At 35.4% G+C, this 16,044-nt stretch overlaps 1 protein-coding gene across 1 annotated transcript in view; it reads left to right on the top strand.

The window, feature by feature from the left end:
- The window catches only part of LOC149245122 (uncharacterized), a gene marked incomplete at its 5' end in the record, with an annotated part of 232,030 nt that extends 217,295 nt beyond the window's left edge, over window positions 1-14,735 (top strand). Inside the window, one exon of the mRNA XM_089437019.1 lies at window positions 14,479-14,735. Within this exon, the coding sequence (XP_089293145.1) occupies window positions 14,479-14,597 (119 nt within the window). The remainder of the gene's footprint in view (window positions 1-14,478) is intronic.
- Window positions 14,736-16,044: the final 1,309 nt, after the last annotated feature.

Here is a 16,044-nt window from a genome sequence, read left to right as displayed (position 1 = left end):
AACATGTTCAACATGATCCTTCCAAGACTTGCTGTAGATTAGTATATCATCAAAAAATACTAACACAAATTTTCTAAGGAATGGTTTGAAAATTGAATTCATCAAACCTTGAAATGTTGAAGGTGCATTGGTAAGGCCAAAAGGCATGACCAAAAATTCATAATGACCCTCATGAGTTCTAAATGTCGTTTTTGGAATGTCTTCAATCTTCATTCTGATTTGATGATATCCCGAACGAAGATCCAACTTGGTGAAGTAAATTGATCCATGCAATTCATCCAGTAATTCATCAATAACAGGAATGGGGAACTTATCTTTAATAGTGAGCTTGTTGAGCTCCCTATAATCTGGACACATGCGCCATGATCCATCCTTCTTGTGCACCAATACTACTGGAGCTGAGAAAGAACTTTGACTCGGTTGAATTATACCAGCCTCTAGCATTTCTGCAACCATACGTTCAATTTCACTTTTTTGGACATAGGGATATCTGTACGGCCTGATGTTTGGAGGAACACTTCCTGGAATCAGATGAATAGCATGATCATGATCACGCATAGGTGGGAGACCCTTGGGAGTCTCAAATACCTTGGAATGATTGTCCAAGACTTTTTGGAGATCTGGAGAAATAGATGATTCCAATGTGGAAACATCTAGCGAACATAATTGTGCAATTACACCTCTTTGCTCCTTTTTTAGAAGCTTTGTCATACCATGAGAGCTGATTATCTTTCCTGGTTTCCCTGCAATACCCCTTAATTCAACTTCCTTTCCTTCTGCAGAAAATTTGATGAAAAGTTCTTGAAAATTAAAAGCTATTGTACCCAAGGATTGTAGCCATTGGACTCCTAGTACAACATCCGCACCTCCCATTGGAATGGAAAGCATTGGGCTAGTCAATACATATTCTCCCATGGATAGCTTGATATTATGGCACTTTCCAGAGCAATTTATTGTTCCTCCATTTGCAATCATCACTTGACACTCTGGTGCTGGATATAGGAAGCAATTCAATTCTTTTGCTACCCTACAATTAATAAAATTGTGGGTGCTTCCTGAATCAATCAACACTATTACCTTTTTCTTCTTGATTTGTCCTTCTATCTTGATGGTTTGAGGAGTGGTAATTCCCGCCAATGCATTACAAGATATGGTCGGATTTATTTGTTCTTCATCTAGGCTTTGTTCCTGGAGTATATCTTCTTCTTTTGACCTTTCTTGCTCCTTTTCTTCTTCCTCTTCACAATCTATGTAGAATAATTTCTTCTCAGCACACTTATGACCTTTAGTGTATTTGCTATCACAAATGTAACAAAGCCCTTTTGCTCTTTTTTCTTCCAATTGTTGTGGTGTCAACCTTATAGGTTGTGGAAGACTAGGGGCAACAACACTTCCGTCTTTATAGTTGTGAGTGGTATGCTTCCTGGTTGCCATAATTTTGCTTTCCATTTTTCTTGCTAACCTGAATGCCTTCTCTAATGAATCAGGTTCCCAAAGGCGAACATCATGTTGGATATTATCCTTTAAAGACCCTATGAACACATCAATCCTATGCTCCTCTGGAATATCTTTTACCCTTATGTTCAATTTTTGGAACTCCTCAATGTGCTCCATTACTGAACCCTTTTGTTTGAGACTTATCAATTGGCTAAAAAAAGTGTTGCTTTTTGTATCTTCATAATGTGCTATCAATTCTTCCGTAAAAATTGCCCAAGTGATAAATTGTTTACGAGAGCAAAGCCATTGATACCATACAAACTGATTTGGTTCCAAATATACAGTTGCCATACGTACCTTTTGTGCGTTTTGCACATTATTGAGATCGAAGAATTGCTCCATCTGTAATATCCATGTAGCGGGATCCTTGCCATCAAACTTCCTCATATCGATTTTTGGAATATGGTGATTCTTCGATCCAACATTAGCATCTATGGTATCATGATTAACATTTCTTTTGTTTTCATCATGAGTTTCCTTTACTACCTTTTCACCATTAGTGACCCTTTCTTGTAGCAACTTCTTCAATTCTTCCATGTCTGTCTTCATATCTATCTTCAAATCTGCCATGTCTCTCTTCAATTCTGTCTTCGAATCATCCATCTTAGCTTCCATGCCCTTTATCTTAGATTCCACGCCATTTATCTTAGATTCCACGCCACTTATCTTAGCTTCTGTTAGCTTTTGTGAGCGTGACATTTGTTGCACTTGTTCTTGTAATTTTGATATATCATGTAGCATTTCTTCCTCTTCTTCATGGGTCATGCTAGAGCTTTCAGGTTCCTTACTAGGTGTTTGCATTTTCTTTCCTCGAGGCATCAGTTACCGATAATAATGCTTTACTATGCCCTTTGAATTCTGTTAAACCAAGCTTACACAAAAATTTAAAAAAAAAACTACACACCTTTTTTCACTTTATAGAAGCCTGATATTGAATCTGATGTATCTCTGTAATTTCGGATCATCCAGTTCTAAAATTGATACCTGTAGTAGCCTTCTGCGTCCTCTTTCCAATGCCACAAGTCTGAGCCAAATTGGATTCTCCAAGGAAGAGTTATGTGAAATCTCCCACAGTGACTTGCTTTTAGACTAGTTCAGTAGAGCGAACTTGTACGACGTGCCACGAGTCATTGTTTCAACCTTTGAATCTAAAACACACACACAAGAAGCTACAGTCTGTCCTATTTCTGTACCTTTTTACGAAATTTCAATCCGATCCTCAGAGAGAGAGTTATGACTATTTTCCCCAAATCACCTGTTTTGAATGTAATTCAGGAGTCTGCAAATAGGTCAACTTCCTCAGATCATATCTCCGAAAATATCACACAAAAAGCTCTGAAATTCGGACCCAAGGTTCAGCGCCAATTCTTCTCAAATGGGTTTTTTTTGCGACTTCTGAAACGTCACAGAAACAAAGTTATAGCGAAAATTCCACGATGACCTGTTTGGAGCAGCGAAACCCTAGAATTCCAAAGCTCTGATACCAAATGTTATGAAACCAGCTCAAGAAAAGATAGAAAAGATAGATCAACGCCTTAGAATTCAGCCTCTTCGAGGGGGAAACCTCCTTTACATTACATAAATGAACAATTCTTGGATGATTCAAATGACAAAACCTCCTTTCTATATATAGGAGTCTAAGGAGTCACAATATAATCCAGCCGACCTAACAATAATAATATAAAGCCACAAAAATAACAATAGAGGGATTCTATGGGGCACAGAAATAACAATATGGGGGTAATAGGAGCACAACAATATAAATAAGGGGTATAACTACAATAGTAATGGGGTAATCACTAGTATTATAGGGACCCAACAAGTTTGAAGAAGAATCACAAAGCCATATAACCATGTGCACAACAAATTAACACACAAAAATTAAACTGGAAGAAAAGGCAGAGAGCCATCATGTGGTCTCTCATACTCATGTAATTCTCATTATTCAGATAATTTAATAATACATTTAAATACATGAGTAAGTGGTCTTAAGATAGTGCATCTATCTTAGACTCACTTGGTTGAGACAATTTCTCAACTTACACACTAATTTAGGAGAGCTAGTTGGGGAGAATCTCTCATCCAAACTAGACTCCTTAGTTTGAGGAATTCTCATGATTTTATTTATTTAATTTAATAATTGGATTTATTATTGATTTTTAAGAGAGTGAGGCTAACATTCCCCCCCCCCAATGATGAATCCAAAACGAACAAGGAACCATCTTCCAAGTTCTCAAGTTGAAATACTCCCCCCTTGTAAGTGGAGGAGTATTTCACTGGTGTACTCCCCCGTTCAACTGCACAAGAGTACCATCTTCATTTGATTGTTGGCTGCAATATGTGTGAGTGAATTCGATTGTAAAACTTGTACAATCTTCTGGCTGTGGATGACCATTCCTAGGGATCAATCCATGAATACTTTATCTTCAATCTGGCTGACTGTCGTTGGTTGCAACATTTCTCTGATGTATGATTTAACTTGCCGCAATGGCTACAAGGATGGAGATCAAAAAATTGATTTTCTAGATGACCGATTCTTTGACAAAGAGAACATATCGGTTTGTCTGCAACTTGAGTTTGTGTGCATTTCTATTTGTCTCCAACTTCAATTTGTGTGCATTGACGTCGGTCTACAAGTTGCTGAGAACTTGTTGAGGTGATTTGTTCAAGTAATCCGGCACTGACAAACTGAATGGGCTTTGAATAATCAAGGATATGTAAGTTGTCATTATCTTTGACATATCCTAAGCTGCATCGATTTCGATTACTTTGAATTTCTTCCCATGGCTTGATGATGGGTTTGGAAGAAAGTTGAACTGGAACAACTTCAACACTTGAAGCTGGTTGGATGAAGGAAGTCGAATGATCAGTTGTCTCTGGGTTGGTCAAAGACTTGGAAGCAACACGTTTCTCTTGCAACTCATTTTTCTGCAGTTGCGACTCTAGTTGAAGGAACTCAATCATTTCATGTGCATGTTGAATATGCACTTGAATATCAACAAGAGTTGACTTTCTCATTTGCACCATGTCTTCAACAGTTGAGAGGATCAAATTGTTAAGAATATTTAATAACTGAATGCTTTTCACCATGTGAACTTGCTGGAACTCACACTCACTTGCTTTTAATACTTGCTGAATTTGTAGAACTCGCTCGCTTGATGTTTGGTTGATTGTTGCATGCTTGCTTGAACTTGTTTTAACAATTGATTGTTTGAACTCACCCTTGCTTTCTTTCACGCTCGCTTGATGCTTGTAAGATTTGCACTTGCTTGAACTCACACTATTGATTGATAAAAATAAGGGTGTCGAATACTATCGAAAATGCACCCAAATGATAAATGTTCAAGTGACAACTGACTTGACTTAATGTATGCACTGTAACAATTCAAATTAGGATGTCGGTTACAACCGAGAATGCGCCCATACAATTCAGTTAAAACAGGTTTATTTGCAAGTGAAACAAAAGTGTTATTGATGTCGTTAGGCTTGAAGTGCTTGATTTGTAGCGTCCTTAACTTGATGGTGTGAATCAGCTGTTGTGAAATGTTTTGCAGAATATTACTTTTATCAGGTCGATGATGTGATGCTTTGTGCTTATGAACTTAATTGATTATGGGAGCTTTGATTTCAGGAGCTTGATCAATGACTTGTATATGTAAACTTTTTTATGTGCATGTAGCTGTTTTGTTTAAGCATAATAAAGAGAGTGTTTTACAAATTTGACTCAAATCATGCAAGCACATTCACGACACAAAGTGTACCTATGATCCCCTTATTCAATTTCGGGCAGATCTAGGACACAATCACCACCAAAAATATATGTTTTATTTAAGTATGGGAGTACATCAACCTTCACCTTCACAACATTGTGAATGAAATTTCTCAAACAATGAGAATGCCAAGCTCACAAATTCTTGAAGCAGCTTGTCTTCAAAAATAAAAGTACACTCTACTAAAAAAAATTCTTCAAAATACAACAATGAGCTTCCTTTTAAAAATCCTCACTTATCACTCCAAATTTAAAAATCTCACCTTATCACTCCAAATTTCAAAAATAAATTTACCTTATCACTCCACAAAAGTTATACAAATTAAAAAGCATGCCTTTATTACTCCATTAACTTTATCATGATTGCAAATCTTAAAAAAAAATCTTTCATAACCTTATATCTCCAAAAAATTTACTTTATAACTTATGCCCACGTAAAAACGTTAAAATCTGTATGAGAAATTGGAATTCTGAAACTTACCAGTCTGAGTGCACAATTTTCCTTATTATTCATATTTCCTTTTCAATTCCTTTGACCACAAAATATAAAGTATAAGATGCGGATATCTGAAATAATAAAACGCCAAAACTGTCTTCCTTCCATGCATTCTACAAACAATACTTCAACACCTTCTTTGATTCATTTCCTCAGAGCATTGACAACTCCAACATTTAGTATTCTCCCCAAAAAATTCAGTTTCCGACATTCAACATCTCGCAGTACTTGACTTAGCTTTTGTACTTGTGACTTTTGATGCTCCCTCCAACAAGCCTTGCAAAGATGTCCCCTATAACAAGCCTTTAGAAAGTGATGAAACTACACATTTAGTAGCAGTTTGAAGATTTAGCAAGGAAACAAATCAATTATTGAATTAATCAATAGAAGGGGAATTTTCACAATAGGAATCTCCCAACAGCCTGTGCAATCTCCCACTCCAATCCATGTAGGTAAAAAGGTACCTCCACCATATGATTTGAACCCACTATCATGAAAAAGGTTGATCCATGGCTCCATACAGATTACACGCAAGTCTTCAACAATGAAAAATTGTCCAAATTACAACATAACGTGGATAGAGGGAAGATTTCGAGAGTTTATACAATTCTTCGACAATAGACTATAGACTAGCATGGAATCCACAACTCATATAGAATCCCTCCACGGTAACGTCATCGGACTTGAGAACGAAATACACGAAATTTCCATTCTCTGACAGTGCTTTCTAAGTAATTGCCATCTCTACCAAAGACACAATGTGGCTTCGCTCCAGAGACTTACCAAGAGAATAACCGTTTTCCAATTTTTACTTTTGACTTAGACATAGGTCACTTCCACACAAGCGTTCAACGCATATTCTTTCTCATACAATTCTACTACAAGCAACAATGATGATGCCCTATTGAACAAACAACCTCCTTCGAACAACATATGTACGAGCTTGCAATTCAACTAGTACTCTTGCAACAAAACACAATGTTTATCCACAATCCACAGGAAAAAACTCTCAGCATAATCCATACAAACTCTACGCATAGCAAGTCCGCAAGAATTCTCCACGAAGGCAAGTTTCCACATCCAGGCTTCCACAAAGATAGACTTTATACACTACAATGCGTAAAATTGATATCTTCTTATAATACCTTCAAAATTCTTTGGGGGAATCATACCTTGATAATTAGCAATTCTTTTCCATCAAAAAGCACCGCTCAGCGATCTTTAATCCATGCACAGATCACATCCACTGCTGCTCCATGGCATTCCAACTTGTCATAGATAAATGTAGTTCAAAATATGTTTGCTGTCAAGTATGGCAATGAATTTGTTGTGGCTGCATCAGAACTTAGGCCTGATTGTGGTTTTAATCGCCATATCATTGAAAAGCTTTTGGTCTATGCTCCAGCATGCCTCCTTCATTAGCTCCCATTACCATCTGCAGCAAAGCCCCTCAGACCAAATCCAGTCAAAACCAAAAACCAAACCTTCTGAAACAAATCAAACAAGATAAGAGCACCCTCTCTTCGACCCCAAATCACAGCACCTCTCAGGCAGCAAAACAGAAAGTGAAAGCCAAAAACACACAGAATGCAATGCAATGAACGAAAGCTCAACAGAGCTAGCGAAAATGCTATCAACTTATCTCACATGCATTGGCGGAAATGTGATCATTGTGGTCATTCACCACTACACCATTTTTGTTGGTGGAATAAATATGTTGCAAATCCAATAAAGAAATGGGGCTATAGATATGAAGGTTGCCAGGCTCTGATTTGGCTCCAATACCACATGAAGAAGAATCACAAAGCCATATAACCATGTGCACAGCAAATTAACACACAAAAATTAAACTGGCAAAAAAGGCAGAGAGCCATCATGTCGTCTCTTATACTCATGTAATTCTCATTATTCAAATAATTTTGATAATACATTTAAATACATGAGTAAGTAGTCTTAAGATAGTGTGTCTATCTTAGACTCACTTGGTTGAGACAATTTCTCAACTTACACACTAATTTATGAGAGCTAGTTGGGGAGAATCTCTCATCCAAACTAGACTCAGTTTGAGGAATTCTCATGATTTTATTTATTTAATTTAATAATTGGATTTATTATTGTTTTTTAAGAGAGGGAGGCTAACATAGTTCTATTGAATATAAAAAGAAAGTAATAAGCTAGGCCAAGCATGTTCATTTCGATTACTCTCAAGGTAATTCCAGGAAGGAGTAAAGTACAAGAAACTAGAATGAAGAGAAAGGATCTCTTATAACAAGTAATATTCATAAAGGAACCACAAGAAACAACGAAGCATGTTTTGGAAACCAACAAATGAATATGGCATTTCCCAAGAATAACTTCATAAGGTCAACATCTCTCTCTACATCTAAGTATCCAAATATGTTTCTTGGTTATTGTTTCTCATGCACAAAGTTTGGCCACAAAGCACATGATTGCAAGACCTATGATGTGATCAAGTATAGAGGATATGATCATGTTTCTAGATGGAGGCATATTGATCAAGTTAGGAAAATGCCTCAATGATTTCCGCAAGTATTAATGCCCAATGTTGAATGATACATTTGTCACATTGAAGTTCATATGACATAGGACTGCAGACTCAACTCAAGATATTATGATAGAGATGGACTTTCTATCAATTTAAAAAGAAGATAAAGTGGTCAAAAAGGACCTTAATTAGATTTGAATCCTTAGATATAATCCCTTGGTGAAGGCTTCTTCAATACTATCATTTTTTGAATCATAACTTGAAGAAGCAATTGCAAGAAGAGAGAATGAGCAGTTTGAGGGCAATGAAAGGGAAGGTTTTGGTCAAAATGAGAAGGTTGACAGTAGAGATATTCTATCAAATGTATGGCAACATTAAGAGTTGGTCTTAGGAAAAGACTTTGTCCAAAGGACTACCTGTATAATCTCAGGGGGAGACTTTGAAAATGTAAGAACAATTGTGAGCAACAATAGTAGCTTGGTCTCAAGAGGAGACTTTCTCTGAATAGCAACATAATTATGTGGTAGCAGAATCGAAACATGGCTCTATCAGGTCCACAAGATTATATAGGAGTAGGAACAAGGAGTTTTGATAGATGAAGACATGGAGACACAAATGATCAAGCATGGCATGTTTGATAGACATTTGTGACCCTTTTCCATTGATTTCAAATGGGGGGAGAATGTAGACGTTGATACTATTGCAGGAAGTTTGGAGAGAATGAAAACATTAACAAAAGGAAGGAAAGAAGACATGAAGCCCCTTCACAATCAGATTGTGGGTGTTTGAGTTTGAATTATTGACATCAATGACATATTGTTTTAATCAATGAAAACAAACACTATGTGCAACATAATGCAAAGCCCCACTAGGTAGAACCAAAACTTATGGCTAGACTTTAGGGCAACAAGAGAAAGGGTTGCCACTATCACCTCAATAACCTTTCTCATGCTCTTTAGTGGTATTTGACCACAAGGGAGGCTTCTGTAAATTCACCTAAAGGATATTCAATTACCATGGATCAATGTGATTGATATAAGGTCTATAGGATGGGATAAAGTGTTGGCAGAGCCTAGAAGGCCTTTATGGTCTATGCTAAATTTTAGGTACTATATTCCTTGACCAATTTGATGGTTGTTATAATTAGGATTTTGTTGGTTATCAATGATAGATACACAATGTCATATAACAACCAAGGGAAAATGTATTTTAATGAATAATCAACAAAAGGAGCAAGGCCTTCAAATAGAAACCAAGGATTATGGGTTTTTAATGTAGTTTTATGGATAAAAACATGCATAAACAAGAAATTATGGATGACGTCGACCCTAACGAGGATGGTTTTACCATGAAACAATGCTAGAATTTTCTTTTGTATGATTTATTGATGCAATTCTTACTTTATGAACCATAAACTTCAAACATTAACTCACTTATTAACAAATTTGCACATAAAACCGTAGCCCTAGCCCTAGATATCTAGGAAAAATAAAAAGAAGAATAAGAATTTTAATTAATTAGAATGATGATAACGAAAATTACGACTAGTCTCTTGTCCCAAATGGGCTAAATGTAGTCTTCTAGGACAAAATTCAATGAGAACAACTTTGATAAAGTAAGGATTAAAATAGAACAATTTCCCAATTCTATAAAGGAGCACGATTTCGACATAGATTTAGCACTTAATCACGGTACAAAATAAAAACCCTACTACACAAATATAAAATTCAAAATACAGAAATTAGGCATGAAACTTACGTAAATTTTCCAAAGAAAATTTTTTTCCAATCCCAGGAAAACATCTCCATAAAAAATTCCATCTGCAAGAGAATTCACACCATAGAAAGATCACATTTTATCCCAAGTAGTAAAAATGGACTAATTCACACTCTTTTGAATAAGAAGAGTGATGAAATGTGTAATGATGAAAGAGTGAAATAAGGCTACCTATATTTATAGGAGACCTAAAAACCCTTTGTTTAATTAATTTACAAAGAAACCCCTAAAACAAGTTTGGTTAAGTTTCCAACGAGTGAGAGATCACAAATTGACCACATAATAGCTCAAAAGCATAACAAATAATGCCAAAATAGTCCACACGTGTGGAAAAATAAGGTACTCCACTATGACATCATCCTCCATAAGTGCTCAACATGCCACAAGAAGGTGGCAAATGGGATGAGTGCTTCATACTCTGAGGAAAAAATCAAAGTACATGGGTAATGCCTCCAAAGTGCCTCTAAAACCATGATGTCATAACCAATGTACCCTATGTCACCCTTCTAAGGGAAAAAAGGGTGATTTGGCACCATCATGCTTAAGCATTGGGGTCTACCAACAAGATGCAAGCTCTCCCCTCATCACAAGGATAACCATCACCATCTGAGCTTTGGAACAAGTAATGCCCACCAAACATTGTCAAGGCCAACCTGAGGGGTTCATGGAGCTATATGGGAACATCATAAATAAATCAACCACCGAGCCTTAGTCACTTTTATTTTCAGCATCTAGGGGTACTCAAGTGAGTCAAGTACCATATGGAACCATATCCTAGCTCGACTCTCTCCTCTTGAGGGGAAACATTGCATCATGTAAGTCAAAATTGCTATCTGGACTAGGTAAAATGACCTATATGAAGACACCTCTACTATTATTATAACACTAGCTGATAAAACTCTTTCAAGATCAAGTGAAATCAACAATCATTAAGGGAAATAATCATAAATGAATCATAGTGGACCATATCTAATGTTTGGGGAACAATAGTACTTCACATGAAACTCACCTTCGAATGTCTAACTAGATCAAGAGATGTAGATAAGTTACCTCACTTATATATGGGATAGTTCAACAACCTTATTTTTTCTTCCAACACCCAAGGCGAGTGGCGTATTTTTTTTTAGCCCATCAATCTGTAGGTGTATGCGATAATAATGGCTATGAAGTGGGAAGGACTTCAAGTAAAGATGTCAAAACCATGTGACCAACTAATGTGGGGTCCAACATCCTGAGTGTGTAGGTTTAAGGAGGGAGGAAGCAATCATGGAGCCTATGGGTCATCTCATTCCTTAGTTTGCTTTTTCCACCCTTTTGATACACCTTTTACCTTTTATGATTTATCTTCATTTGGGTGCATAGTTTAGGAGCCTAACCTTACCTTTGAGATTTTCCATTACCCCTTTGAGATGAAGCAATTTATCGCTCATTAAGTTTGGGACATGCTAACTTCCTCATCAAGTTTGTGACATACAAGAGTTCATTTGTGTATATGAAGCATCAAATGATTGAGTAACTAGGTGATGGCTAATGAGGGGGGTAGATCTCTTGCTAGGATTTTTCCCATGTGCTATATATATGTCCCATCCTACCATTTTATAATTATCTTTCATCAATGCTTTCTTGTGCATTTACCTTTATTTTAGTTGCATAAACATCCAAGACTAAGTTTCCACGCCTAGACTCAAGGATGAGGATTAAGGGTGCCAATCCAAATGACTAATGACCACCAACCTATTGGACACCCAATAGAATCCCCTCTCAATTTTCAAATGAAATGGACCCCTCTTCTTTTTGTCTTGTTTATTTTCGACTTTTCTAACTCGCTTTTGATCTGAAATCATGATTATGATTTCAAAGCTCAAATTTTATTCTATACTTTGACTTGGTTTCTTTTCATTTGCATATGGTTTGATGAGGATCAAAATAATTGAAAAGATGAATTCATAATCTTTATGATAATGTTTGATGTTTGTTCTCGCTGCACAAAAATTGCTTTTTCATCTTTGTGCATTTATATATATTACATATCTTTTGAGCAATCCCATAACACTACAAACTTATTGAATCAAGTCTACATGTAGCATTTTGTTTTGATGGTGTTTTTACTTAGCTCCTTGCCTTGGTTGTAGATGGAAGTGGTGCTCAAAGTCATGGTGTTTATGTATTATATAGTTCATGGATTATGAATGCATTGATTATTTTTATAACTTGGTATAATATATTACATATATGTTCATTTATTACAACGGTTCATACTCAATGATGTATCCCATATTTTGGCCTCATGACTATATAACACCACTTGGTATTATTAAATCTCACAACTCATATTTCAGTGATTGGTTTTATAGTTTAAACATGTGAAATCTAACACTATGCTCGAAGGTCTTGTGTGTAATAAAATTACAGTAAGGAAAATCTCCATAAACTGTATAGTGAAATATTACTTAACAACAATGGGTATGTATGATGAGATTTATTGTGATTAAATTATGTGTTTTTTGTGATGACATGTCTTGCTTATCCAAGCTATAAAACATAGGTATCGACGCCGAGTTACACCATTCATAATTGGCATGTCTTGAAATACAATTTACATTACTACTCTGACTATTATCATTACCACTAGTACAATTGGTATTTTGCGCCAGGTGATCATCCTGAAGCCAAGTGTTGCAACTCCACATTCTTTGTGTTCCAAGTTTAATATTTTTCCTTGCATGTGCTTTTCAATTCTTAGGGTTTGTTCCGTAGAACTTTTTCTGGATTTTCTGAGTGAAACCATGGCCCAATTTCCTCATGGCACCTGTAATTCAAACATATCTAGTTAGGGGTGAGATTGTAGAGTCTTATGAGGAGTACCTTTCTCATGAAGTCGATTGGTGGGATTTCATTCAATGTTTTTAGGGTTAAAATGACCAAGTGGTTTAGGCCTTTGGCTCCACTTTCAATGGCCAAATAGCTAGGGTTGGCGAGGTAAAGATACAGGTTGACATAGACTTCATTACTGAAGCAACTTGTCTCTCCACAGAAGGCGAGAACTGGTTGAAAATTTGTCTAGTGCATAACGTGTCATGGCGAGAGTTTATAGCTTCTAAGCAATGCTCGTATAATGTTAAAGGTATCCCAATCGGATTTCTTAAAACCAAATGGAAATATTTGTAGTATTTTGTTAAGTGCTTTATCACTTGTGAAGGTAGATACAGGTTTGTCTTTATGTACCATGTACATTTGTTAATGGTATTTCTTAGTTTCAAATTTAAACTCATGTTATATTTACATAAGAGCATCTCTAAGATGGATAGGGGATACCAAGCTGAGTGTATGAATTTTGAGCGGTCTCTATTTCCTCATGGTTTGATTTGCATTTTGGTAAAACACTATTTGGTCAAGTCTTGAGATACCTAGGACTATTTCCTTCTTTGAATGGCATTGATAAACCCCACATTATCGATCAACAAGAAGTTATCCCTAGGGTTTCACCCAATTTTTATGCAGACAGTGTAGTGCTATATGACTCTCACGATATTGACAATGTCGGCTGTGATGACCAGTTCCAGTATGACGGGTCATATTTATCTAATAATGCTAGTGTTAAAATCCTTGATTCAATGCCTATTTTTATTACGCTAAGTATGGTTAGGAAATCAAAGTTCCACCACATTAAACAAGAGCTCGAATCCAGGGACAATGACAAGCCAAATTTCATGGACCATTATCTTCATTCAAAACCTATACATGAAAAATAAGTTAGTTAGCCAGACTTAAACCCTCAACCCCAAATGAAGAGTAAACAATTAGAACTAAAAATATCTAGATCAAGGTGCCAAAGGGGTAAAAATTTCCTTGTTAAATAGGTCTATGTCGATCTTGAACTCCTATTGAGCCTTGGCTAAAAAAGAATAAACCTCTATCTCATGATAACTCCACTTTTTTGGGTGATGATGTTCATACATAGGATGATGGTAACAATTTTAATGAGCACTACTAGCGCAAGACTGGATTTGATAGGTCTATACATAACATATAATAGCATCAACAATATTTAATTATGGTACCTCATCTTGAACATAGGATTAATAAACTTTTACATGGAAATGTACTGTTAAGGTTGATGAATTAGCTTAGGGAAAATCAGGAGGATAAAAAGGCTTATGGGCCTAAGGAAAAGCCACAACCATCTAACACTCACATTATTATCAAATCTTCTAATGTCAAAGTATTCATAGTTTTCAATGCTCAAAGTCAAAAGTCTACTCAATAATATGAATGTCATTTGTTTAATTACAGGTTGCAAATTCTATGAGGTATGCTTCTTTGTTTTTAATTGTCTTTTAAATTTTGCAAGAATCTAAAAAATCCTGGATTCTCTAGTCGCTTTATGCCAGTTATATTATCAGTTATTCATTTTATCCTCTTGGTTTTTTACAGGTTTAAGTTTTTATTGTGTGATAGCATTGGTTATCACGAGGACAGTTGCAATGGATACGTCTCAAGAACCCCAAGATATTTTGGGATACCTTGTCAGTTATTTCCTCGTTCTTTTTTAATATTCTTGATACGACATAGCTGGTCATATAGATTAGATAAGATATGATCCAAATATTGGGGTCCATTTTTTTGTTTTATAGATTTTATTTTTTCATTTGGACACAAATAGTCATGTATATAAGGCCTAATTTTTTGACTAAAAAGGGAGGGAAGATGCTGGAAAATTTTTGCTGACTGTGGAACTTATTAAACTCTAATCTTTGTAAGCATTTTGTTTTGAACTATTTCAATGGGTTAATGCTTATATATACAAGATATTTTTATTTCCATGGTTGCTCTAATTTGTGTCTTATAAATTTTCTATAATCTTGCTTTGGAAATATAATGAAGAAATAACATTTTTTTTCCATGACTATGATCTATGAATAAACAATGACCTCATTACATATTTCTTTATTGTCTTAGTTCTCTTCATATATACAAATTCGATCAAATTACCCTTTCAAGACCTATGTATTAAGGGACAATTATGATTTGTGCATTGCTTAAGTATGGGTTTCTATGAACTATTTCTAGGAATTTATATTGTTTAAGAATGTTGCTTGAACATGAACATGACTAATACTCATATTGTAACAGATTTTGCATTTTTATAACATTTTACTACTTGCCTACAGAACTATTATGGAATTTAAGTGTCAGAAGATTTACTATTTCACTGAAATTGTTATGGTTAATCATTTTCCTTGCCTAGTCCAAGAATAGTATTATGTAATTATATGCATTTGTAATAATTCTTGATATGTGATACTAAAGCAAGTTCATGTTATCATGTGTTTGTTTAAAAGGTTGGAGGGTTGCATTTTTGTACTTTTATGTCTTTTACATATATCACATTAAGAGTTATTGATATTCTATATTATAATTGCATTGATAATTTAGATTTAGTATTTAGTTATCATTTCAAATATTAAGCATTGCACAAAGAGAACATTGTTCATTCTTTATTATTATTACTAGTTACGTCAGTTCCCGATTTCTCTTCTTTGTATCACATTCCTTATACAACTTCTGTATTATCTATTGCATTTTAGCATTGTGTATTAATACCTAATTACTAAACCTATAATTGTATTATATCATATTAATTATTTAACCTGTAGATTAGGAATATTAACATAAAAGAGTAGATTTAGGTCCATGTACATATAACTTAGATAATTTAGTATTCTCTTTTTTTTCTTTGAAAGAGGAAAATATCAATAAGCTAATAGAGCCTTTGAACTTGTCAGGATTGGCTATTTTAAATAGCTTGGGCTATCAAAAGAGCCTCAATTCAGGCCACATCCCCTTTGTTGACGAATGGTCCTAAATTCTACATTAACAAAATGGCGCTAGGAGGGAAAATCTGAATTTAAATGGCTAAGGGAAGTCATAAAATGAAAATTGTTCATTCCCCTATTGTTGCTAGGAGTCACTCAAACCCTTCCACTACTGAAACTACTT

This window comes from Pinus tabuliformis, chromosome 7 (assembly GCF_031772625.1).
Source record: "Pinus tabuliformis cultivar Carrire ecotype Pingquan chromosome 7, CPIR1, whole genome shotgun sequence".
NCBI lineage: Eukaryota > Viridiplantae > Streptophyta > Pinopsida > Pinales > Pinaceae > Pinus > Pinus tabuliformis.
Note: the sequence above shows the minus strand (reverse complement) of the source record. Positions and strands in the feature narration are given on the sequence as shown.